The sequence below is a fragment of the Eleutherodactylus coqui genome, chromosome 3 (assembly GCF_035609145.1).
Source record: "Eleutherodactylus coqui strain aEleCoq1 chromosome 3, aEleCoq1.hap1, whole genome shotgun sequence".
In the NCBI taxonomy this organism is placed as follows: Eukaryota; Metazoa; Chordata; class Amphibia; order Anura; family Eleutherodactylidae; genus Eleutherodactylus; species Eleutherodactylus coqui.
This window is the reverse complement of record NC_089839.1, coordinates 295,872,028-295,897,363: the sequence shown is the minus strand read 5'-3', so window position 1 is coordinate 295,897,363 and position 25,336 is coordinate 295,872,028. Positions and strand designations below refer to the sequence as shown.

At 47.9% G+C, this 25,336-nt stretch overlaps 1 protein-coding gene across 1 annotated transcript in view; it reads right to left on the bottom strand.

Moving 5' to 3' along the window:
* Positions 1-25,336, bottom strand: part of OMA1 (OMA1 zinc metallopeptidase) — a 66,011-nt gene continuing 40,675 nt past the window's right edge. Inside the window, exons 8-9 of the mRNA XM_066597763.1 lie at positions 17,364-17,513; positions 1-369 (exon numbers count right to left, since the gene is read on the bottom strand). Coding sequence (XP_066453860.1) covers positions 178-369; positions 17,364-17,513 — 342 coding nt within the window. The 3' untranslated portion in view covers positions 1-177. The remainder of the gene's footprint in view (positions 370-17,363; positions 17,514-25,336) is intronic.

Genomic DNA, 25,336 nt, shown 5'->3' with positions numbered 1-25,336 from the left:
CGACCAAAAAGTTTAAAATTTGTTTACCAAAAACCATGATTTATATAAACACATCATTTTCTGATGACACATTCCTCTTAACGCTATGGCATCAGAGAAACAGAGCTCCCATCACTAAACAGATTCTGAAATGGACCAACCAATAGTCTAGAACTTTGTGACAAGTTGAACACGTCGCTAGTCTCCTCCGGTGGTGGCTGTGATGGCGACTCTGTCATTCACCTGCAGAGGATTGACAGCGCCGGTTGTCACCTTGTTTTCTGCACCTCGGTGGTTCTGCAGTAGATCCTTCATGCTCATCTCGAAAACTAATCTGGGGTCAACACAAGGGAGCTCCGGGCAGTTACACGACTCCCTCAGCTTAATGGCCTGAAAAAGAGTAAATGGGCTTTAACATGGGAACAAAAGAAAAAACACAGAAGGGTTTTAAGATATCACTTTTGTATCAGCAGCGATGTCACTGTGTTCGTACGGAAGATCCTGAGAATTCCGGGCGTCTATTTAATGTACTTACCTGGATCCCGATCCCGTTCCCACCCTGTGCGGTCCTGTACCCTGCAGAATTCTGATTGCAGCTCTGGCTGGGATTAGATTATAAGACATGTAATTAATGTTGTAGTCACACGGGTGACTTTGCCGTGTGCGTTCTGTCCGATTCCGAGATGGACAGAATTTAGACGAAAAGAAAAACATTCATTTGAATGGGTTCATTCACACAAACAATTATTCATGTGAACTGATGGTTAGAGATGAGCGAGTGTACTCGGTTCGGGTGTTTTTGCACTCGAGCATTGCTTTTTCCGAGTAACTCACTACTTGGACGAAAAGATTCGGGGGGCGCCGGGGTGAGCGGGGGGTTGCAGAGGGGAGTGGGGAGGGGAGAGAGCTCCCCCCTGTTCCCCACTGCTACCCCCCGCTCCACCACGCCGCCCCCCGAATCTTTTCGTCTGAGTAGTGAGTTACTCGGAAAAAGCGGTGCTCGAGTTCAAAAACACCCGAACCGAGTACGCCCGCTCATCTCTACTGATGGTCCATGGTTTAACATTTGCTGCACGTCCTATTTTTGTGTGATTTTTCTTCAAAAATCGACGATTGTTTTAACTGTGAGTGTTTAGAAAATCCATTGCAATCGCAAGAAGTCTGATTTGCGTGCGAATGCAAAGCGTTTTTAAAGCATTTTATTAATGGAACCACAAGCTTTTTTTTTTCCACATGTGTGAAAAATGGATGTAAATCTGATGCAAATCACATGGTTTTACAGCAAAAAACGTGTTGTACACGCATGAAAACTGCAGGTAAATAGAGCAGTTGTTCACTGACCTACCTGACTTAGGGCTCTTTTACACGGAGCGATTACCATTCAGATTCTTGCTGGATGGTGCGAATCTGAACGATAATCATTCAGTATAAATGCTGCCAGTCACTGAATGACGCCATAATCTGACTGCTTATTATTTATCGTTCAGTTTATGCTGGCATACAAACCAAATAATGACTGGCCTGTGGACTGTGAATGGAGGCCGGCGGTCAGAAGCGAGCTCCGCCTCCATTCCCCGAGCGATTATTGCTCCCGTGTGAGAGCACTGGAGTGATGAATCGCTGGGACGGCTGTCGGGTGCTGAAGCACTCCCAATCATCATGTCTAAATGGACCCTTAGGCCTCATGTCCACTAGCAAAATGGATTTAGTAAATCTGTGCGGGTGTCCCGCACGCATGATCCGCGCCCATAGTGATGCATTGGACACCCGCGGCTGTATTTCTGCTGTGCCGCGGGAGAGCAGGAGTTCAAAATAGAAAAAGACGTGCCCGATGCGTGAGTGCAGCACACTGCCATCATGCCGAGCACATCCGAAGAAGATCCGGCCGCGATGGAGGGCAGATCCGCAGTGTCCGGACAGGTAAGAGAAATCTGATTTTCAGGCCTCATGTCTGCGGGAAAGGAGGGACCTGCTGTGGGATTCTGCATGGACAATCTGCGTGGTCCCGAATTTCCCAGTGGACATGAGGCCTTAGAACAGCTTCACTCGAGAGTATACACAGATGCGCATGCTTTAGGTCGGGCTCACGCAAACAATCCGGATTCCGCATGGCAGTGACCCCGGGCGGAGATTCCCTGTACATGCTTTTTCTGTACTGTGGAGGATCGCAGACGCTGACGACACACTACAGACCTTTTCTTTAAATATTTGTTTTTCCTGCACTGTCGCTATGCGATGACACGGGTACCCGCGGCCCATACGCAATTTCGGATTCGCTATGGGTCGGTCGACTTCAATGGAGGCTGGCCACGGTAAACTATAGCATGCCACGATTTTTTTCCCGCTCGCGGAATACACAATTCGTTTCCGTGAGTGTGAAGGCAAAAACGATTCTACATACTATTGAATGCATGCCAATTGCTGCGGATCCTTCGTGCGGACGCCGGCTATGGATTCTGCAATAGATATCCGCTCGTGTCAGACGGGCCCTAGTGTATTTGCGCCGTAAACAAGGCTTTTTTGCATTCCTATCGTTGCATTTTACTGTACTTTTTGCGCACGCAGAGTTTTTTTTTTTTAGCTCACGGGACACTACCAAGCCCGATGTAAATAGCTATTTAGCCTTACAAGGTCCATATGCATAGTGAGTGCATTTGCGTGTGCATTGAGTGCACATTTGGGCACCTCCCATAGACCTCTATGTTGGCTAGTTGTTTACGCAGACGATAATTAAATCAACTAGCGACTATTTTTCAGTGAGCTGAAACAAAGCGACCAGTGAATGAATTCTCGCTAGTCGCTCGGTTTGTAGCCACGATTACACGAAACAACTGTCGCTTACATTCGCCGTGTTGAGCAACTATTCGAATGATAGCTGTTGCGTGTAAAGTCACCTAAAAATGAACTAAAGCAAAATAAATACTCTCACTCTCGTTCCACGTAAATAACAGCGACACATCCCTCTGCCACTATCTCCATGGTTGTATCAGCGGATGTTCGCACTGGGCGGAGCCCTTCTTTAAGCTGCATGAGTTGTTGAATACGTCTGAATGTGACTTCTTTTTTTCCGGAGTGGCGCTGACAGCTGCATCAGCGATGGGAGATTTCAAGGAGAAATGAACTGTGAAATCATCCCGGTCGCACGAAAACTCAAAATGTCCTTCAATGTTCTGTCGCTTGGTTGCAGCTGGCGACCGAGCGGCAGAGAGAGTCAGGATTATGCAGCCGCCCGTGACCGCCGTTCGGGGCAGTTATAAAGGATATTAATGGTGTTTAATAAACATGGAGAGCGTTAATCAGGAAACCGTATAATAGGAGTAGTAAACGTCCTCAGGATTAGACACAAATGTAATATTCCCAATTTGTAATCCCCCGAGGCTCCTGCGCCATCCTACACATGCAATTGACTACTAAGTGCCCTCCAGACGGCAGAAGAAGAGGGGGATGGGTGGGATGCTTACAGTTATATTGTAACAAAATATGACACGCCACATTACACAGTATAAACCCGTCACATCTCGCCGGGAAGCTGCGCACTCAGCCGTCCGGTAAATGTCCTGCTGCATGTTCTGTGGTTGGATACTGCGCCCCTATGACAGCTCTGATGATCCCTGCACGTTGGGATGGAGCGGATGTTTAGTCTTACGTATTGGCTTGTAGCGTGCCCTATATATCTACGGATGCAGCAAAGTTTAAGGTGGCGTTCAGAAAATGATTATTTGCCCTCTGAATAGCTTTTCAATGGCTTAAAAGGCTATAGACACTTTGGGGGGGGGGGGGGGGGTCAGCATTTTTTTCCACTTAAATGCATGGATTTTGGCCTGACAACCATTTTTGCAATAGGGTCGGATTAAAAATTTTGCACTGTTTGTCTGCTGCAGCTTCTACATATCACTGTATGTAGAAACTGCAGATTCCTTTGCACGGAACAACTATTGTTCAGATAGTCACTTAGAAAAGTCATTGAAGCGTACGAATGATGGTTGTTTGAAAGTTTTTATACAGAGCGATGATTGTTCATTAGTTGTTTGCTGCGATATCATTCGTACGGGGAATCTCCATGCAAATTGCAAATGACTAACTTTACGCCAGACGATTTTTGATAATCCAGTGACTATTTTTAGGTGAGCTCAAATAAAAAAGACTAATGACTGTATTATAGCCTGTCACCTTATTAGACGGAACGACTGTTGGCATTGACTCTTTCGAGCGATTATTAGGACGATCAGGCCATGTAAAGCCACCGTAAGGATACTTTTACACGGGTTGAAAGTCGCTCAACTGATTGTTCAGCGAGACTCTTGTCAGAGTGGCTTGGGTTTCAGCTCACCTAAAATCTAAACGACTGTTGCCCATGTAAACAGACATCGCCCATCTATGAAATACTGCCCGTTTACTCTAAATGGAGGCGGGCGACCAGAAGGGATCTCTAGTTGGGCAACAACATCCCAGCGATCATCGCTCCTGCGCTTTCACAGTTTCCCGCTTTCACACAGGAGCAACAGTCGTTCAGAGGATGGAGGTGTAACGCACTGGCGATCTCTCCCGGGCGCGCCCCCATCCATTCACAGGAAACACGAGTTGTTCAGCGAGATCCGTAAGTGAGGCTGTAATGAGGAATTGATTTTCAGCTCTTAGGCTGCTTTTAAACTAGGCGGTTCTCGTTTAAACAAACAAGTGACGTCATCGCCGACTTGTTCGCTCGCGTGCGGCCCGTTTACACAGGCAGACACATTGTTGGCTCCTTCAAAGGAGCATCGTTCAGTCTCTATATTCCCTGTATGAGCGAATGCGAACAACTGCTGTTTAAACCGAACGATAAACGAACGAGCTAACGATAATTTTTACGCCTGCAGAAAATGAGCAAGCGAAAAGAAAACGATTCTCGTTGATCGTTCGGTCGTTGGCTCGCGTTTTGACCAAGCGATTATCAATCACTTTCGCTTGTTTGAAGGATAATCGTTTGTATATATATATATATCTGAATATTTGTTTGTATCTCATACACTTGAAAAAGGCCATTCGGCCGAAACGCGTTGTGTATTGTATTTTATTAAACCGTGGAACTTCTTATTACCGCCGGTGTATACTACCACTTGATACGCCACCCGGGATCAGGAGGCGCCTGTGCCATAGGCGCCTCCGTGAAGTAAGTTGCATTATTCAATTTCTTCACCTTTCATTCTTCAATTGAAGTCCATGGGATTGAACTGCTAAATCTTGCACTGCCACTATACAACGTACAGCGCTGTACCTGGTACACTGAATCAGGCATTGAGGTCTCTTCAAACAGCTGATTGGCGAGGGGAAGTGGATATACAATGCTAAGCAGGGATTATGAGAGAAGCAGCCTGTGCTTGGACATGCAGAATCCACAGGATATATGTGCACTTTTACATCTCTTCCCTATGTATAGGACATATCGTAGGGGAACACAACTTTGAATGGACAGCCTCAATTGAGATTAGCCCTTCCCCCCGACCAATAAAAAGGAAGGAGAACAGAAGCCGGAGGAGGGAGCAGATAGAACGTGCAAACTGCACCTCGGAGGCACTGATGTATCTATGCTTAAGATCCTCTTCGCATGGACCTAAGTGACCTAGACGGTCAATTCAATGCGTGCCAGGCACAGCGCCCTAGATTGTATAGTGGCGGTGCCTGGTATAGCAGCTCAATGCCATTCACTTGAATGTGACTGAACTGGTCTCAGGCCATGCGACCAATGAAAAGGACGTCACATGCCTGAGAAGAAAGGAGCCGCGGCACTGAGTCAAGCAGTTGATTGGAGGGGAGTTGCAAGCAGAGGACCGACCCCCACTGATCTACTACTGATGACCTATCCTGATGGTATATATCTATATTACGCTCAAGCTCAGTACTATGGAGCAATTCCAGCAACCTCATTGGTTCTGATTCAGAATTCCAGCAACCTGATTGGTTGTTTGGGTTCTCTGATTCAACCTGATTGGTTGTTAGTGCCGTAGTATAGATGTATGCATCATGTTGATAGATCTTCAATATCTTAGGGCCCTTTTAGATGAGTCGATTTAGGCTGCATTCACACAGGGCAGATTTGCCGCGGCCGCTAATCTCGGGATTAGCCAGCCATGTGGACGAGGTTTCTCAGAAACCTCGTCCACACGGGACGGCTAATCTGCAGCGGGAAATCCGGCTGAAACCGCGGCTGCGGCCGCCGCGGTTTCCAAAGATTGAGCATGCCTGTTTACTTTCGGATTTTTGTTTATTTATGTTACGGCCGCGCTCTCCTCTATGGGAGCGCTGGCCGCAACGGAAAAGCATGCGGCCGGGCCGCTTCAAAGTCGCCGCGGCTTAAACCCCGGCGGTTCTCCCGGCGGAAATCTCGCGGTTTTTGCTGCGGCCAAACCGCGAGACTTCCGACGGGAATCCGCCCTGTGTGAACCCTGCCTTAACGTTTTAACGAACACATGACATCCGCCTTCGCTTGTACAGTCCAGTTATACAAGTTGGCTCGTTCAAATGAGAAATCATTCAGTCTTTCACATTCGCTGAATGAGAAAAAATGAATGAGCGCTGTTCAAACCGAACGATAAGTGAATGAGCCAACAATGGTTTTTATACCGATTATGATTGGGTTGTTGGCTCTTGTTTAGGCTGAACGATTATCGTAAATGTTCGCTCATTTTAACGATTTTTTAAACGTCCGCTGCTTACATGGAATCTTTCAGATTCCCACGATTCAGCGAGAATTTTAACGAATATGGTTCAGTGTAAATGCATGCAACGACTGGACGACGTATCGTTCCGTGTAAACAGGCGGCCGTTCACTTATGAACGACTCCCTGCTTAGGCCGGGCTCACACAGGATCCGTGATCGGCGTCCGCACGAAAGATCTTCGGCAGAATTGAAAAGCACGTAAATTCGCTTTTTCTTTTACACTCGCGGATATAAATTGCGTATTCTGTAAACAGAGAAAAAAATCGCAGCATGCTCTATTTTGCTGTGGATTCTGTGAAGACGGCCTCCATTAGCATTGCGTATTGGGCGAGGGTACCTGTGTCATTGTTAAGCAACAGAGTGGGAAATACAAATATTAAAAAAAAAACCGATACCGTGCATGACCGACGGCGAACTGCCGCGGTCATCCGTAATACAAGAAAAAAAACGGTACGCAGGCGTCTCTGGCCAGGCTTACAGCCGGAATCCGCTGTGGGCCTCCCACATGTGGAATCCAGTCCGCCCGGGTGATCCCGGCTTCACTGCGAATGGAGGCGGCTGGGCTGAAATGATCCCCTCGGCCCCAATCCACCCGTGTTCAGTCAGCGATGCCCGTGCTTGTGTAAAAGCCCAGGAACGACGCTGGGACGACCCGTCTGACATCTGTTGCCGGACAGATTGCCCATGTAAAAGCGCCCCAAGTCTCGGAAAAGCCCTTTAGGTGTACAGCAGAAAACTTGCCATTCACATACGGATAAAACATGCGCGGAAAACTGGCGGCCGCGCCCAGGGAAGACACGGCCTCAGCGGACGTCTATTTCAGGAACTTGGTGGTTGCCAAGAGACGGCTCCATGTTTAAATAATGGTGAGCGCATTAAAGATGCAGAAGCTTCCTCTCCTTATATCAATACATGACCAAAGATCCTGCCGCCAGACGTGATGGATGTGACAGACGCGGCCGCAACGAGCGGGGAGGACGCGCTGTATGTTACGCCAGGTGGAAGGAGAGGAATGACGGATGGAAGCGGTATAACAACAGAGGGAGACGACTCCACTTTACTCCTGAGGAACTCAATATTCATAAAGGGGATGAGTCTGGGAGACGGAGACGTCTTCATAGAAACCTCTGCTGCTTTGTGGCGAGATGATGGCTGCTCTCTTCCAAAAACAGCGCCACACTTTATCTGGGGTTGTATCTGGTATTGCAGCTCAGCTCCATTGTGGCTGAGTTACAAAAGCGCACACTGTGGACAGCTGCGGCGTTGTTTTTGGAAGAAGACAGACATGTTTTTTTTCCTCATGCTGGACAACCCCTTTAAGGGCTGCAGATGCCGCTCACACGGGGGTGGACCCGGCTCTCCCAGCCTCCTGAGTGGAAGTCCTCTCTCACTATAATGGCACCTCATAGCTAGAAAGACGTTCTATGAGGGACTGTAAGAAAGCTGGGTGACAACAGCAGGAGCCGTACGGACATCCATATTGGCTGTCACCCAGCTTTCCCAGAAACATACACCTAAAGCCACATTCACATTTCGCTTTTTGCTTCCATCTTAGTTAGGTAGCGTTCACACAGCGCTATTGTACTCGCAGTGTAGCGCCGCTCGGGGGCTCCGTGCTTTCAGCAGCGTGTACAGTAACGCTGTGTGAACGCTCCCTTATACATAAGTCGCTGTATTATAGGCAGATAACGGCCGCTGACTTCCACTATAAATAACGTATGTCGCGCTGTAACAGTTTTTCACTGTATCCCTCCGTACAGGAAAGGTGTAGCAGACGATATTCCGTATACAGTAAACACAACCGTATACAGGCATATATTGGCACAGTATTTACTGCACTGTGGGTCACAGAAAAGTAGCCCAGCAGCACTCTCTTATGAAAGCTGCCTAAAAGAAAATCTGTCTTAATGCCCCAAATAAACCAATCACAGCACAGCTTTCATTTTACCTCAGCAGTATTAGAAATGAAAGCTGCGCTGTGATTGGTTGCTATGAGCACCACACACTTATGACTGATCCTAAAAGATCTTTCTTGGTTGCCCATAGCAACCAATCACAGCGCAGCTTTCATTTTACTTCAGCAGTAAAAGAAATGAAAGCTGCGCTGTGATTGGTTGCTAGGGGCAACAAAGATTTAGACAGCTTTCAGAGTGTGGTGCCCTGCTGAGGTAAAATGAAAGCCGAGTTGTGATTGGTTGCTATTTCTTATACTGCTAAGGTAAAATGAAAGCTGTGCTGTGATTGGTTGCTACGGGTAACCAGGACAGATGCTCTTTTAGGCTGCCTTCATAAAGGTGTGATGCCCATAGTAACCAATCGCAGCGCAGCTTTCATTCCTTATACTGCTAAGGTAAATTAAAAGCTGCGCTGTGATTGGTTGCTATGGGCAACAAAGACAGATTTTTCCTTTAGACAGCTTCCATAAGAGTGCGGTGCCGGACTACTTTTCTGTGACTCACCGTGGAGAAAGACACTTTTGACTCATGCGGGTGCATGAGAGGCCAATGTATATATTCCGCAATGGGCGTTACTGTGGCACATATGCCCAATGTCAGCTAAAATACAAAATTTGGATAGACCCAAAGAAACTGAGGCTGAAAAGATCTTTTTAACAATGGGATGAGTTAAAGGGTTAACGGTCCCGACAACTAGCTGTGTGGGTACCGGTATGACCCTTCCCCAGTCAGCTGCCCTCATGGAGCCAGTGCAGTAAGCGGGCGTTAACGTAAGGCCTTCTCCACACGGATGAGTGCGATTTCAGTCAAAGAAAAGCTTCCCTGCGAGCGTACAGCACGCGACATTTATATCAATTGTTGTTACATATTTAACGTACGAGTGTCATCCGAGTGTAATCCACTTTACACGTGCGCCAAACATTCGCCCCCGTAAGGTGGCTCAATTGATGAGACGTAAGTCACAATCTGCAGAAAACCAAAAACACCCATTCAAGTCAACGGGTGCATAAGAAGAAACACAGAGAGCGCGTGCGCCATGTGAGCGCATTCCGTTTTTTTCATGCACCCATTGACTTCTATGGTGATTTCGGTGAACGCACTATAATAGGACGTGCTGCACTCTTGTAAGCGGAGACCATCGTCCCGTGAAGAAAAGACGCAAATCGCATATATGAATGACTGGCGATAAAATTCTGATTGGTGGCGGTCTTACTAGTGAGACCCCCACCAATCTCGAGAACGGGGATCCCACGTCACCCTCTTCTCGTCACTACACCCCCCGCAGTGACGTCCGATTGCAGGAGCGCCGGTCGCACATGCGCAGTCCCACTCCATTCATTTCAACGGGGCTGACGGAAGTAGTCAAGTAAAGCGCTCGACTATCTCCGGTAGTCCTATTTAAAATGAATGGAGCGACACCACATGTGCGCGACCGCTGCTCCGTTCAATCCCCTCCTCGCTGCAGTGGAGGAGGAGGGTACGGGAACCCCATTTTCAGGATCAGAGAGGGTCTCATTGGCGAGACCCTCACTGATCAGACATTTATCACTTATTCCAGCCTCGTTAACCCCGTCCATGCGAATAGCGCCTAAAGCACGGATATGTCAGCGCACGTTCTTGCTGCTCCCACTCCTGGTTCCGACTCTTCCCCTTTATTATTTATCAGGGGGAGGAGCTAATCTACACAGGGGGTGTGCATGCAAAGTTGTCTCCTTCTATGACAGCAGTGCCGAACCTATGGCACGTGTGCCAGAGGCGGCACACAGAGCCCTCCCTGCTGGCACGCAGAACCGCCGGCCGCTCACCACGGTAGTGAATACAAGCAGGGACCCTGGCTCCCCTGCCAGTATTCACTCAGCTGCTCTGCTAGCGGTGCTGATCCCGGCGCACACTGTGACGTCAGTGTGCGCCAGGATCCTCTTCCTTCCTACCCTGATGTCTCCTCTTTGATTTCGCAAGAGCAGGGAAGGAGGCATCCGGCAGCACACTGACATGACAGTGCGCACCTGGGATCAGTGCTAGCAACAGCGCCGAGCAGAGTAGGAGCGGCGCTTCAATGAAGAGGAGGAATAAGTATGTGGGTCTCAGGGGAGCACTATTACTACTGGGGGCCGCTGTGGTATGTCACTATTACTACTAGGCACCACTGTGGGATGTCGCTATTACTACCGGTCACCACTGTGGGATGTCGCTATTACTACTGGGCACCACTGTGGGATGTCGCTATTACTACTGGGCACCACTGTGGGATGTCACTATTACTGCTGGGGGCCGCTGTGGGAGTCACTATTACTACTGGGACTGCTGTGGGATGTCACTATTACTACTGGAGCCACTGTGGGATGTCACTATTACTACTGGAGCCACTGTGGGATGTCACTATTACTACTGGAGCCACTGTGGGATGTCACTATTACAGCTGGGGTCGCTGTGGGATGTCGCTATTACAGCTGCGGCCGCTGTGGGATGTCACTATTACAGCTGAGGTCGCTGTGGAATGTAATTATTACCGCTGGGGCCACTGTAGGGGGTCATTATTACCGCTGGGGCCGCTGTAGGGGGTCATTATTACTGCTGGGGCCGCTGTGGGGGTCTCTTATTACCACTGGGGTATGTTTACACGTGGCAGAAATGCTCGCAAATTCTGCTGCATTTCCGCATCCAAAAAGCAGTCACAATCTGCACGCTGTCTGTTTTGAAACAGCCCTGTCTTTTTTTAAAACAACGGGGGTAAAATCGTGATAAGCCCCGCCCCCTGACGTGTTGGCACTTTGCGATAAATAAGTGGGTTTCGGGTTGCACTTTGGGCACTCGTTCTCTACAAGGTTCGCCATCACTGCTCTATGATATGTCCTATATATAGGAAACAGATGTAAAAGTTCAAGTATAGCAGGGCAGGTTATACATATCTAAATAGCTGCCGTTTGTCCTCCCTGCTTTACACTGCATCTCTACTTCCTTTGTATAAGCACAAGCATAGCAGAAAATCAGTGCATGGAAAGAGGGTTAAATTAGAGCAAAAAGAGAACGATTATAATGACAAGTAAGGAAGAAAGGATTATAAAATGACGAGGAGGAGGAGGGGCCTCATCAAGGAGGAGGAGGAGCCTGGAGGGGATCTTTACAGTCATGTGCTGCTGTGCAGAGACGGTCAGGCAGCAATGATTTCCCTCCATTAAGGATGAATCGTATAATAACCGGTATTGAAATTTTCGACTCTGAACCTTTGAACGTCAGTGAAGCATGAAAGTTCCTGCATATTTAGTGTAGCAGAGTGGAAGGAGTGTGACAGCGTGCAGCCGCAGAGATTACCGCCGTCTGCAAGGGAAGCGATTACCGTGTGCCCACATCACAAGTGTACGGGCTTAGTCAGATCAATTGAAGCGGATCCACATGTACATCCAATTATATCTGTATTCACAGCCGTTCCTCGGCTCAGCCACAAGGAAACGCAGCGATCCGCTCCTCTGTCTTATTATTAGGCCGCTTGCCTGCCTTGCCGAGAGAAAGAACAGCTGATTAAGGAAGCGGACGCGCAAATTTCTGATATTACGCTCGCTGCTAGCAGGCTGGACGCTTCTTAACTGGGACTGAAGCTATAGAATTGCAACGCAAGATCTCGTAAGGTAGAGACTGCAAAAACACTGACATAAGAAAAGGAAACCCATCGAAAAATACATCCTGACAAGCTTATCCCCATTCACTGACAGCAAGCAGAGATCCGGAAAGGAGGGAAAGGATTGAAACAAACATGTATATTTGTACAGCAGTTACATCTAGAGCTGCAGCCTAAGGCCAGGCTCATGTGAACAGGTCGCCTGCAGCGGTGAGCCCAGCAGAATCCTGACAAGCTTATCCCCATTCACTGACAGCAAGCAGAGATCCGGAAAGGATTGAAACAAACATGTATATTTGTACAGCAGTTACATCTAGAGCTGCAGCCTAAGGCCAGGCTCATGTGAACAGGTCGCCTGCAGCGGTGAGCCCAGCAGAATCCTGACAAGCTTATCCCCATTCACTGACAGCAAGCAGAGATCCGGAAAGGATTGAAACAAACATGTATATTTGTACAGCAGTTACATCTAGAGCTGCAGCCTAAGGCCAGGCTCATGTGAACAGGTCGCCTGCAGCGGTGAGCCGGGCCGGTGACCCTGCGTACGACCACGTAATGTATTGCATATCACCGTGTACTCACGTAGGTGGTCATGTGCAGTACAGTGGGTGTTTTTGTACTTTGGGGACTGTTGCTTAACCATGACGCGGGAACCCGTAGCCCGTACGCAATGTAATGGACTCTCTGGTCACAGATTCCGTGGTGAAATAGAACATGCTGCGTTCTATTTTCCGTGAGCGGATTACGTAATTCTGTCCGCATGATGTGAGCGGATCTGTGTAATCCAATGTATTTGATTGCTAAGTGTATTACCGCGGATCATACGATCACAAAATCCGCAATGCAAATCCAGTTGTGCGAGACCGGCCTAATTACCCTGTTTCCCTGAAAATAAGACATACCCTGAAAATAAGACATAGCATGATTTTCCAGAATTTTTGAGGATGCAAAATGATTTTTCAGGCTTTTTGAAGATGCTTGAAATATAAGCCCTACTCCTAAATTAAGCCCTGCTAACAGTTAATTAAAAAGGTCAATTTAAATAGTGTCCAGGCAGGTATACATGTAAAAAGGTTAAACCTTTTTGAACCAAAATTAATATAAGACACTGTCTTATTTTTGGGGAAATTAGATTCGTCCTCCATTAGCTCTCGGACTGCACAAACTTAGTCAGCGCTGCTTCGTGGCTTTAGAGTGTATTTACACGTAAAACAGAGTCAAAATCCGCAGCGGCACTGGTTAGGTGATGGCACTTCCGCATCCCCTACTTAGCGGTGCTGCGCTCACTGGAGGCCGCGGGTGAAGGACTGCGCTGACAGCCGAAGACAATGGTGCAGATTGTGACTGTTTTGGATGTGGAAATGAAGTGAATTTGACCCGGAATTTCCACTGCGGACATTCTGCCCCGTGAAAACATATCCCAAGTGCCAGTACACCGCTGTGCGCCATTTGGGAGGTGTGGCATTTAGTAGGCCCAGTATAGCCGTCTACAACACATTATACGACCCCAGGAACGCTGCGAGCGCAGGGCTAACCAGCCAGAAGAATGGTGAATGCAGCTCTGGAGGCGGACGTAACACAGTTCATGTACGTTAGATAGTAGAAAGAATTGACTGCAACCCATTGATTACATTGCTTTCCTCTTCAGGATACATTTCTGGACAGATCGCACGGTGCTTTGCGCCATTTTCAGAGTGTTTACATCAAGCAAGTTCTTACAGTCTGGAGCGCAACGCAATACATGATTTCAGGAAAGGCGTGAGCGCTGCATCTGTCCGTAAAGAGCTAACTGGCAAAGCAGCAGCCAGAAGAATTTTGAATGCAGCTCTGGATGTGACTGGAGAACATTAAAACAGTACATGCATACAAACACTGCAACAGAGTTATTACACGGCAACTCAAAGTAGCGAGAAATCGTTCGCCCGAGCGAACCAGCAAACGATGACGAATTTTTCTCGGAGGTCAGTTTAAACACAAAGAAGGGACATTCAGTTCGCTGCACCAGCGAATGAAAACAACTGAATGATCCGTGTTTAACCTAATGATTAGCGATCGCGCCGACGCCGATTTTCATGCTTGCGTAAAATGAACAATAAGTAAACGCGTTATCGTTCGATCGCTGGCCGTGTTTACACTGAACGTTATTGTTCAAATTGGAACGATCCGGCCATTTTTTTGAATGCTAATCCTCCTGAGAGTACGGGTGCTTTTACACCTACCAGGAAGCTGAGATATGGGGAGCTGTTTGCAGATCCTTATCCTGTGGAACCGCCATGGCAAGATGGCCGCCAGCAATATTTTTTCCCTAGCAACGCTGTATATTTTGACATCCTGACCGTCAGCACATCACTGGTGACCCCCTTGTTCCCTGACAAACAGCATTTACGCGAGAGGCACCCATCATACAGGTCCACCTATCTCAGCTTCCTGGACCTTTGTGTATGTTACATGGGGGAGCAGCCACCTCTGCATTTCTTATTTTAGGGTGCGTTCACCTGATTTATTGCAGATCCATCTGCGGATGTATCCCTAGGGTGGAGTCAGGGGCTCAAAAACAAAGCAACATCTAAAAACAAACAAACAATGCAGCGCTGGCCCTTTAAAAGATTCATATGCAAAAACCCCCAGTAAAGCGACGTTCTGCGGCTCCACACAAGTCATCTCTCCAAAATGCAATCAACAACAGCGACGCTCCCTGGACAGCAGGAAAAACATCCTAGAAATGAGGATTTGTTCACACGGATGAGCTTCACATTAGAGTTCCATCCGAATTAGCGTTGGGCAGACAAAGTGAACGCAGTCATTCACACAGGCTATTTTATTTTTTTTTTCACGGGCCGAAAGTCCCGCGTCACAATTTTTTCCCCCCTTCCGGTGGCATAGTGTGAGCGTGAAAAAAACCCCGCAGTATTATGCTATGATTGCGTATGTACGGTGTTTTTTACCTAGCCCATTCACTTTGATGGGTGATGAAGTGAGTGAAATACGCACTACAACGCCGAAAACAGAACGAGCAGCGGGCGAATTTGCGCGCGATAAATCCACTACGCACTAATGTGAGAGACCTTGCTGAAATGCATGGGGCTGCATATTACTCGCATACGAAAAACGCTGGTGTGAGAGCGGCCTTATACTGCGAGGCGGTAAAGGGGGAGAGAACGATCCATACTGCAATAACGCTAATTGCAATAATTAACCTCTTCAGGACGTGACGGCGTTTGGGGAATTTACCTTTTTTTATTTGATTTTTTTTACATTTTAGGCCTTGCTTGTTGCAAGATGGGCTGTACTTTCTATAGCGGGAGGATCAGAGCAGAACGCCCCGCGGCGGGGACAGGAGAGCTACGGATTGTAATCTTTATTTATATAGCGCCAACATATTCCGCAGCGCTTACAATAGAGTAGAGTCAAAGAAGAGCCATCACTGTAAGGGCCCATCCATACAGGCGTATGCGAGGTGTGCCCGGGTACCGTGCAGCGGACAGACACGGGCTGCGGGGACAGTGCGGATTGCATGATTCCGGTCTGTAATACACAATAGGGCACGTTGCAATTTTTTTTTTACCAGTCCATATGTAAACCGCCTGCGTGACTGGGCCGACTGGTTATAATGGATCTGTGTGCTGACCAGGAAACACACAGTCAGCACACAGATGGAAAGTACGCCCGTGTGATCAGGCTCTTACAGCGTGTCCTGGGAACGCACAACGCAGGTGGTGAGAACAGAGATATTATGTACACGGATCATAGATGCCCCCATGATACTATGCCATGCTTTCAGGTCTGAGACACCACTAGAAAAACAAGGGTGAAGTGGTCCTACTGTGACTACTCCTGTGGAGGATGGGGTACCACAACGAGGATGGAGCGGTCCTACTGCGACTGCTCCTATGGAGGGTGGGGTACCACAATGAGGATGGAGCAGTCCTACTGCGACTACTCCTATGGAGGGTGGGGTACCACAGCGAGGGTGGAGTGGTCCTACTGCGACTACTCCTGCAGAGGGGGTGCCACAACAAGGGTGGAGTTTTATCTACTGCGACTACCCCCGCGGAGGGTGGGGTGCCACAATGAGGGTGGAGTGATCCTGCTGCAACAACTACTGCTGAGGGTGGGGTACCACAACGAGGATAGTGTGGTCCTACTGTGACTACTGCAGAGGGTGGGGTACCGCAACGAGGATAGTGTGGTCCTGCTGTGACTACTGCAGAGGGTGGGGTACCACAACGAAGGTGGAGTGGTCCTACTGCGACTACTCCCGCGGTGGGTGGGGTGGAGTGGTACTGCGACTACTCCAGCGGAGTGACTACTGTGCAATCTCCCCTCTACTCATGCAGGGACCTTTGGGAGCCCCATTCTCGATCGGAGGTGGGGTCTTAGCTATCGGACCCCCACCAATCATAATGTTGTCCCCCATTCTGTGGATAGGGGATTACAGTAAAACCCGGCACAACCCCTTTATGCTGTTGTCTCAAGAGTCCTTGTTCATATGTTCCATTAGGGCATCTGAGCACTATAGAGTGGGCATCCATCTCGGACCCCTCTATGGCCAGAATGGAGAGCATGTCCCGTCCTGGCGGGCTCTCTGGTATTATGGGGGGCCACTCATGTGAGCGCGTGTCCTGTAATGCTACACCATCCTGCTGTGGATTCCGTGTCAATAATGGAAGTCCGAACTCCAGCGCTACTTCTAATTGACCTCAATGTGATACAGAAGTACTTGAATTCTGCACGGAATCCGGAAAAAAACAGTCTAAGTGGGCTTTCCCGGTTGTGACATACAGGGGCCATCAACATACATGACTGGTGGAGTGACTGAGGTCAACAAAACAATGACATCCATGTGGCTGTGACTGGTACTGCAGGTCAGCTGCATTCAAATGAATGGGTCTGAGCTGCAGTACCAGACACTGCCACACAAAGGAGAGTGGTGCTGTGTTGGTTCATGCAGAAGATTTCTACCGACTGCAGAGTTCCATCTGGTCGAAACCCCCAATCACACATTAAGGTCTTATCCTCTGACAGAAATACTCACTAGCGCCCCCTATATAGCCCTGATTGTTACAATAGGCAGAACCCTAAGTCATTTCGTGAAGCACTTGCAGTTCATTCCACCAACCTTCGGGATGAGTCTGTCCAGATGCTCCGCCCTGTTCCCGTGTGACGGATGGGTGGAGATCCACTCAGGGATGCGGGCCTGGCCTGTTAGGTCGTCTACCAGTTCCATCTGTTTCCAGAAGATGGCGCTGGCTCTCACATCCACGCAGGCCTACGAAGTGAAAGAACAGGATTTATCACATTATATATAGAAGGAGTATATCTGTGACTCAGTCCTTTCGCCGGCATCAAGATCTCCGCTTGCTGTCAGTGAATGGAGACATTTGTTTCTAACCAGAGAATTAAACCCCATGCAGCCTTAACAATTCTCCAGCTGAAGATGTCTTACAATTGTATCTAGAAAAAGGATGACAAAAGAGTTTCTTGAGACACCTTACAAATGCAAAAACAAAACAATGCCTCTACAGCGCCACCTATTGGAAGGCAGCATTACTGCAAGTCAATGTCATAGCCTTCCTGACCCCTAAGGCACCTTTACCTGGAGGAAACTATGGTAGCAGCTGAATAACCACTCAAAGGAACGAATGCACGCGGCAGTCATTCCGTGCTTAACCCCTTCAAGACCAGGGATTTTTTTATTTTTGTTTTTTTTTTAGCCCGGCCTTCCAAGAGTCAACACTTTTTTCTTTTTCTGTCGCCATAGCTACGCGAGAGTTGTTTTATGTGGAGCGGGCTGTATTTTTTAATGTCACCATTTGGTGCACCATTTGATGTGCTGAAAAACTTTTTAAAATTTCTAAATACGGTGAAATGGAAAAAGAAAAAAACCCAAAAAACAATTCTGCCAATTTTTTATTATTTCGTAGGGGCGTTCATGGTGCAGTAAAAGTGACGGGTGCACTTTATTCCGTGGGTCATAGACTCCTGAGCCCGCTTCATATACTCTTCGAGGCCGCATGACGTGCATTTATGTGATGCGGTTAATAAGGGGTTAATGCTATACTGTTAGTCTGTGTGGAATGTTATCTCCTTATGGAGAGCACCATAAGGGTGCAGGAAGTTTAATAGGTCATACAATGCTTTCTGGGATAAAGCTATGCAAATAAGTGATGGAATAATCCCCCACAGCGCCCCCTATTGGAAGTCAGTTACCCTATGAGTCAATATCTGACCTGTCAACAGCCTTGGGATGACTAAAGCGGTGACCCAACCAGAGTCCCCCTGTACAGACAGCAGTCCCAGGGTTCCTGCCCCTCATAGACGGGTATTCTGGGCTGCCTTATATCTCTGATCACCACAAAGCCTGGTTAACCCCTTAAGGACCCGGCCTATTTTGGTCATAAGGGGCGACAGTTTTTGGTGGATTTTCATCTGCACTTTTCAAAAGCCATAACTTGTTTTAATAATAATAATAATAATAATCTTTATATGTATGGCGCCAACTTATTCCGCAGCGCTTTCAGGCATGGATAAATGCAAAACAATACAACAATTACAATATAAGGTACATTGGGTTAGACACAAATGGGTTGAGGGTGGTACAGGAGGTGCAGGGGGTGGGGAACACAGGCAATAGGGGATTTTATGTACAGATCATTTATCAGAAGGCAAACAGGGTGGAGCACCATAGTGAGGGGCAGGGGACTAGGTCAGGAGATTTGGTATGCTTCCCTGAAGAGGTGCGTTTTTAAGGCACGTCTGAAATTTCGTGCATCGGGAATTGTCCGGATGCCTTGGGGTAGAGCGTTCCAGAGGATGGGTGCTGCTCTAGTGAAGTCCTGTAGGTGAGCATGTGAGGTTCGTATTACAGGGGTGTTTAGTCTGAGTGTGTTTGCCGATCGGAGTGAGCGGGCTGGGTGGTGTACTGACAGTAGGGAGGCGATGTATGGTGGCACTGCGCCATGCAGAGCTTTGTGAGTGAGGTAGAGGAGTTTAAATTTAGTTCTGCAGTGGATGGGCAGCCAATGCAGCGACTGGCATAATGCAGAGGCGTCTGAATAACGACTGGATAGAAAAAATGAGTCTAGCTGCTGCATTTAGTATGGATTGGAGCGGAGCGAGTCTAGTGCTGGGGAGGCCAATGAGTAGAGAATTGCAGTAGTCAAGCCGGGAGTGGATGAGGGCAACCACGAGCGTCTTTAGCGTGTCCGTGGTTAGGAACGGACGTATTTTAGCAATATTTTGTTTTCCGCTGTCACGGCCGTATGAGGGTTTGTTTTTTGTGTGACGAGCTGTAGTTGTCCTTGGTACCATTTTTTAGATCCATATAATGTATTGTAAGGAAGGAGAAAACACAAATTCTGCCATTTTTTCCCCCACTGTTAATCGTGCATTACTTTTTTTTTTAAGTTTAACCACTTTTGCATAATAAAGACCCTTTTCCATCATTGCATTCAAAGTCCCAGAAATCTTTTTTTGTTTCCCATTAACGGAGCTCTGTGAGGGCTTGTTTTTTGCGTGGCAAGCTGTACTTTTTACCGGTACCATTTTTGGGTTCGTAAGGCTTTTTTCATTCCTTATATTGCATGTTTTGGGGGGAGGCAAAATGAACAAAAAGATTTTGCCTCCGGTTTTTAAATTTTTTACAGCTTTTGCCGCGCTGGATAAATAATATGTACAATATATTGTACAGGTCCTTACGGATACGAGAATACCAAAATGTGTTTATTTTTTATTTATTTATTTTTTATACAAACATGTAAAAAAAAAAAAAAAATCTTTTCTGCGCCTTTTTTTTTTTTTACATTTTTTTTTATGTCTTTGCTCGGGACTTGAACCATAAAAGCTTTGATCACTATGATAATGCATTCTGCAAAGTGCCGATGACTGCACACAGGAAGCACGCTCCATCTGTGAGTCCTCTACATACTGCGATGTACATTGATCGTGGCGTGCAAAGGGTTAAGAGCGGGGCTCAATGTTCTCATTGATCCCCGCTGTTGCAGTGGGAGGCTGGCTATCATGGCTATCGGTCACAGCCGGCTCCTGCTGCACGGTGGTGCAGACTCGCAATCCACAGGACTTCCAATAGGTGGCGCTGTGGAGGAATATTCCATCATTCCTGTCCTTATGATGTAATGAGTAAGGGAAACCCCAGAATTATCCGACTCCGCAATACGCGAGCCGGGCGGATGGTCGCTGACCATGAGCAAGGCCCAAGTTCCTGGTGCTTGTAGCACCGGCAGGTACGACTGCCGTCCCGCCTTCTCGTTGTGTTCTTACTCCCATCGAGGTCCCAATAATTGACATTTTTCTTTGTGAGCGGGGGACGTATTTCTGCATCCGACAATCTATTGCGCGGCGAATTTTTATACGTTTTTAAGAAGCACCAAAATGTCAGTGAAAACCCCCGTCCTCCCGGCAGCGAGCGGACTGACAGCAGTCGTCACAACGGGACCCTTCCGTGTCCTTGTTAGAATCCAGCGTGCCGAAGGAGAAATGACAGCGGTTCCAGGAAGAGGCGGTCGGACGGCGGCCGTGATTTACTGCGACAGGCGCACATAACCGTGATACATCGTCACGTAATCCTTAAGAAGAGAAGCGAAGGCACTCCGGAGTGATGAATAAGCCTCGCCGGACGACGTGCGGATGACAGAACGCGCCATCAGTCCATTAGAAGAGCAACTGCAAGATTTAAAGGGCCATTCCCAGCAGCCCCCGGCATTGCTCTCACACGGGAAGCACATGCTTCACTGCGGCCGTATTTACACGGCTGAGAGCGAGTCGCGCAAAACTCGCACCGCTCAGTACACAGACGCTCCATCCGCACATTTCATGTCCTGTTCTTGCATGAAAATCAAACATGCTGCCATTTTTCGATTTTCCACTATCAGGTATGTAAAAATCGAGAATGATGTTCGCCCCGACCATCTGACTTCATGAACACAATATCAGGAGGACAGTAAAGACTGACATGAACGAGCAGGAATGTAGCAACACATTCAATTAAACTTCACGCTTTTTCTTCTGTGAATCCAACGAACAAACAAAAAAGCGCAAAAACCTGAAATTCTGCCGAAAAAAGGATAAAAGCCAAAGTCGGAAAAAAAAAAAAAAGTTAGTTAATTACCGACGCACAAATCCTGCCTACGAAGTGGGATAAAGACGTGACTTTTAAAATTGATTTCTGGAGTGATGGAGAGAAGTAGGTCATTTTCTGGAGAGCTGTGCGGCGGCGGCGTTCAGACGGCGCAGGTAAACGTGAGCCGAGAGTTGCTAAGCAGCTTGAACCCGCGAACTGAGAGCATCCGGTGACAGCCAGCGCCATTCTAGAGACGAGCAGATGACGGTCTCGCTCCTCGGGGATTTCTATAGTACGGAGTTCGTTCCAAGCGACCCGGCCGACCGCCACTGTTGTCTCGTACAGGAAAAATGGCGTTAACTGTTTAACTGGCGGAGAAAATTCAGCTCGCTCTACTGATGCCGAGCGAGAGGGGGGAAATCTGAAACGCCGGCCTCATATGATTGCCGCAGGCGCAAAATGCACCTAATATATAAAAAGTGTCATGCCTCTGCGTACATTCAGTGAGTACCGCACGTATGGTTAAAAACCGCATGTGGTTGAAAAAAAAAAGTATTTTTTAAAATCGCATGCGATTTTATTATACGCTTTTTAGTTGGCGTTGAAAACTGCAACAGAATACGGCGTGTGTGAACGTCGCTTTTAACGAAAATGAACTGCAGCTATGAGAGCGAGGAGATTTCGGCGTGAATTCTGGAAGACCCGGCGGCCCCTCTCCTTAAAACATAGCATGAACTATGTCAATTTTAAAAATGGCGCCGTAATTTGCGGTCCGCAGCGTGCATGGACTGGATTACAACCAACAGTCTCAGAGTGAAGCACAGCTTTCATATCCTCTTTACCAAGAAGGGACATTTCTCCAGCGCTCACTGTCGCCCCCTGCTGACTAAAGTAAACTAGGGCGGGGGAAGGGAGGTGACAACTGCTGACAGCACATTTCTGCCTCAGTGCTCGTTCTCACCAGCGTATTTACACGGCATATTACGTGCGCACATTTTCAGGGGGATTTCACTGGGTTCCTTCACATGAGCGTATTTTTTCACGGTGCGCTTCAGTGTACCGTCAAAAGCCCATCAATAGGGATGCGTAAATGCGCGACATGCGCGGAAAGCCTGAGTATTCGCTGCGCATATACGGAAAAAATCAATGCGATTTAGTCCGTTTTTTTTTTTCCATGCACAAACAGGCGGTGCGTCTGCGTACACGAAAAAAATACAGCGGGCGAAAGCGTATTTTGATCCCGATTCCAAAGGGTTCGTTCTTATAAGCAGATATTGCGTGCGCATTTCGTGCAGGGGCTGCTTTATATTTCTGCATATCCCATAAAAGTGTATGGTAGGTGTGCGAATCAAGCAAGGGGGAGAGTGCGAGCCGCGCCAAACACGGAGCAGAAAACAGCTCACCTTTACTGGGCTCTAGTAGTCATTCAAGTCCACGTAAAGTTCGGGCCACTCGCCCTGCGTGCGCGTAGATTACAGTAGTACGTGAAGACTCGCGCAAACCCCGATGACAGCCCTCTCCAAACCTCGTTTATGCGCAAAAATGCTGCGCCAAGTGTATTTACGCAAATGCTTATGTAAAGCCGTCCTTGGGTTGTATTTATACCGGCAAGTGTGATGAAGAGTAGTGAAACGACGGACCGCTCTGCCGGTGATCTCACTGCGAGCGACGATATGTTTTTTAGGTTAAAAGCACGCAGTTTTCGTCCCAATTATGAACGTTTTTATTGTGCGAGAAAAAAAAAGTCACATGTGGCTCCGATGTGGAAGGCTCGCATATAACTCGTGCGGCACGAGGGGGCGATGCGGCTGTTTTCACGGGCGATTCTTGCAGCAGAATTGCAGAAAATGCAACAGAAAAAGCACTTGTGCGTATTAACCCATTGAGGACAACAGGTTCTTTCCCTGCGAGTTCTGTCCATCTCGCAATCGGACAGCCGTCTAAATAGTCAAGTCAGCTGTTATTATGCAGAAGTCGACCCCCATCTTTCTCCTTGTCTTTATACGGTAAATGTCGGTCTTTACTGTAATTCTGGCATTCCATTCCTGAACAGTAAAGACCCCCTGGGATATCTCTGCAAACAATCATCATAGAATCATTTTTATCATCTCTGCAGCTTCTGGAAAGTTTGCCGATAGTTACACTTTTAGGCCTCTTTCACACGGGCGTTGCAATTTTCGTCCATCGCGGCAATAGAAGCTCCTATAGGAGACTGTAGCAAAATCGAGCAGCAAAAATCCACTGTGTGAACATAACCTTAGGGGTCATTGATTCATGCTGCTTGCGCCAAATCTGACATCCCATCAGTGCGGGGCAACAGAAATCTGGACCATCTCACCAGGAGATGTTTTTCACTGTTAAGGGATACAATTTTTGGACTCTTCTGCCCCCTGGAGTCTCACTTTTCTGTTTCTCTAAGACACAATGGCGGTGGAACTGGAGATCCGCTGTTATAGCCCATCCGTACTGCTCAGCTGCTCTTGATTGCAGAGCCTCTTCATCAGAATGATTCCTGACATCCTCCTCTGACCCCTTTCGGTGACCAGTTGTTTCCATCCACAGTATCCCCTTTCATTGGATGTTTTTCCTGATTCACGCCATTCTCAGTATACTCTCCACGCCGCTATACAAGAAAACTCTACAAGGTTGACGGCGATATCCGGGCCCCGACTAGTCTAGCACCGATGACCGGCCTCGTTGGAAGTCGCTCAGATCTCTGGATTTTCCCATCTAATGTGGATTCACACTGAAACTGATCCATGGAGAACTTGTCATGTTATTTCATGCGGCACTCTGGGGTCACGGGGAGAATTTCCATACAGGGAAGCACCAATTGTGAGCGGGCCGGGTCTCTAATAAAGGGGTCACTCAGTGTATACCGTACGTATATAACTGGCTCAGGACAGCGATGAGGAGGACGGCGCTCCCCACTTCGCCTCGTAGACGTTCACTTCATTAGACGGCTTTTGCTTCCCGCCGTGACGGAGGAATTAGGAAGCTCCGGTGTCCGCGGCGTCTCTGTTGTTTCCATCCCTCTAATAAGTGTCTATTAGATTTGCCAGCCCCGATCCTACAAGGTGGAGGAGCCGAACATCCAGAGACGCATCTTAATTAACCACCACCACCAAATCTCACAAGCTGCAGAGCCAGAAATTCAAGGATCTTCCAATTAGAGCAGAACAGAATTACAAGTGTCTAAACTTTAAAGAGACAGGCACCTCAAGTCAATCCTCAATTCACTGCCGCCATTTAGGCTGCTATTACAGAGCTTCTTCCATGCAAAACACAGGCAGATCTATGCTGATAGCAGAGTTCAGTGACTAGGAGGCGCCCAGGTGCCGGCTGCTATCAGCGTTTCTCCACCACCGTTTTGCAGGGAGGAAACGCTGCTGTGTAATAGCAGCCTTACTCTTTGTTGTCAACCATGTTCTACAGGGGTGGAACGATGATGGTTGCAGGAGGTGCGATCAAGTCCAAAGGGGAAGGGGACCTGCCTGCTTTTACTTGGACTTCTATTCCTCAGGACTTGGGTGCGGTTCATATCTAACTGGTGGAGAGAGTCCTCTGCCTTCCTGCCTTACTACTTACCTGAGCAGCTTGGCTCCCAGACGGATCAGCCGCCGTGATGACATCACTGCATATAGCGCTGGCTGCACGTGGCTGCAGTCAGCAGGGAGAGGTGTCGGCCGCTCGTGGTGGGAACGGGGTTAGGAGAGTTAGTTTTTGCTTTTAATTAGTTGGCCGAAAGGGGGCACTATAACTGAAGAGGATGCAAAGAGGTATTACTATTTAATGGAGGCACAACTGGGACACAATGGGGTACAATTACTGAATGGAGGCACAATTGAGGCAGTGGTACTGAGCAGAAGAACAATTAGGACATAATGGGGGTACTATTACTGAAAGGTGGCATAATGGTGGTACTACGGTTGAACAAAGGCATAATTGGGCCACAGTGGGGGTTTTACTATTGAACTTAGGCACAATGGGGGTACAATTATTAAATGTGGACA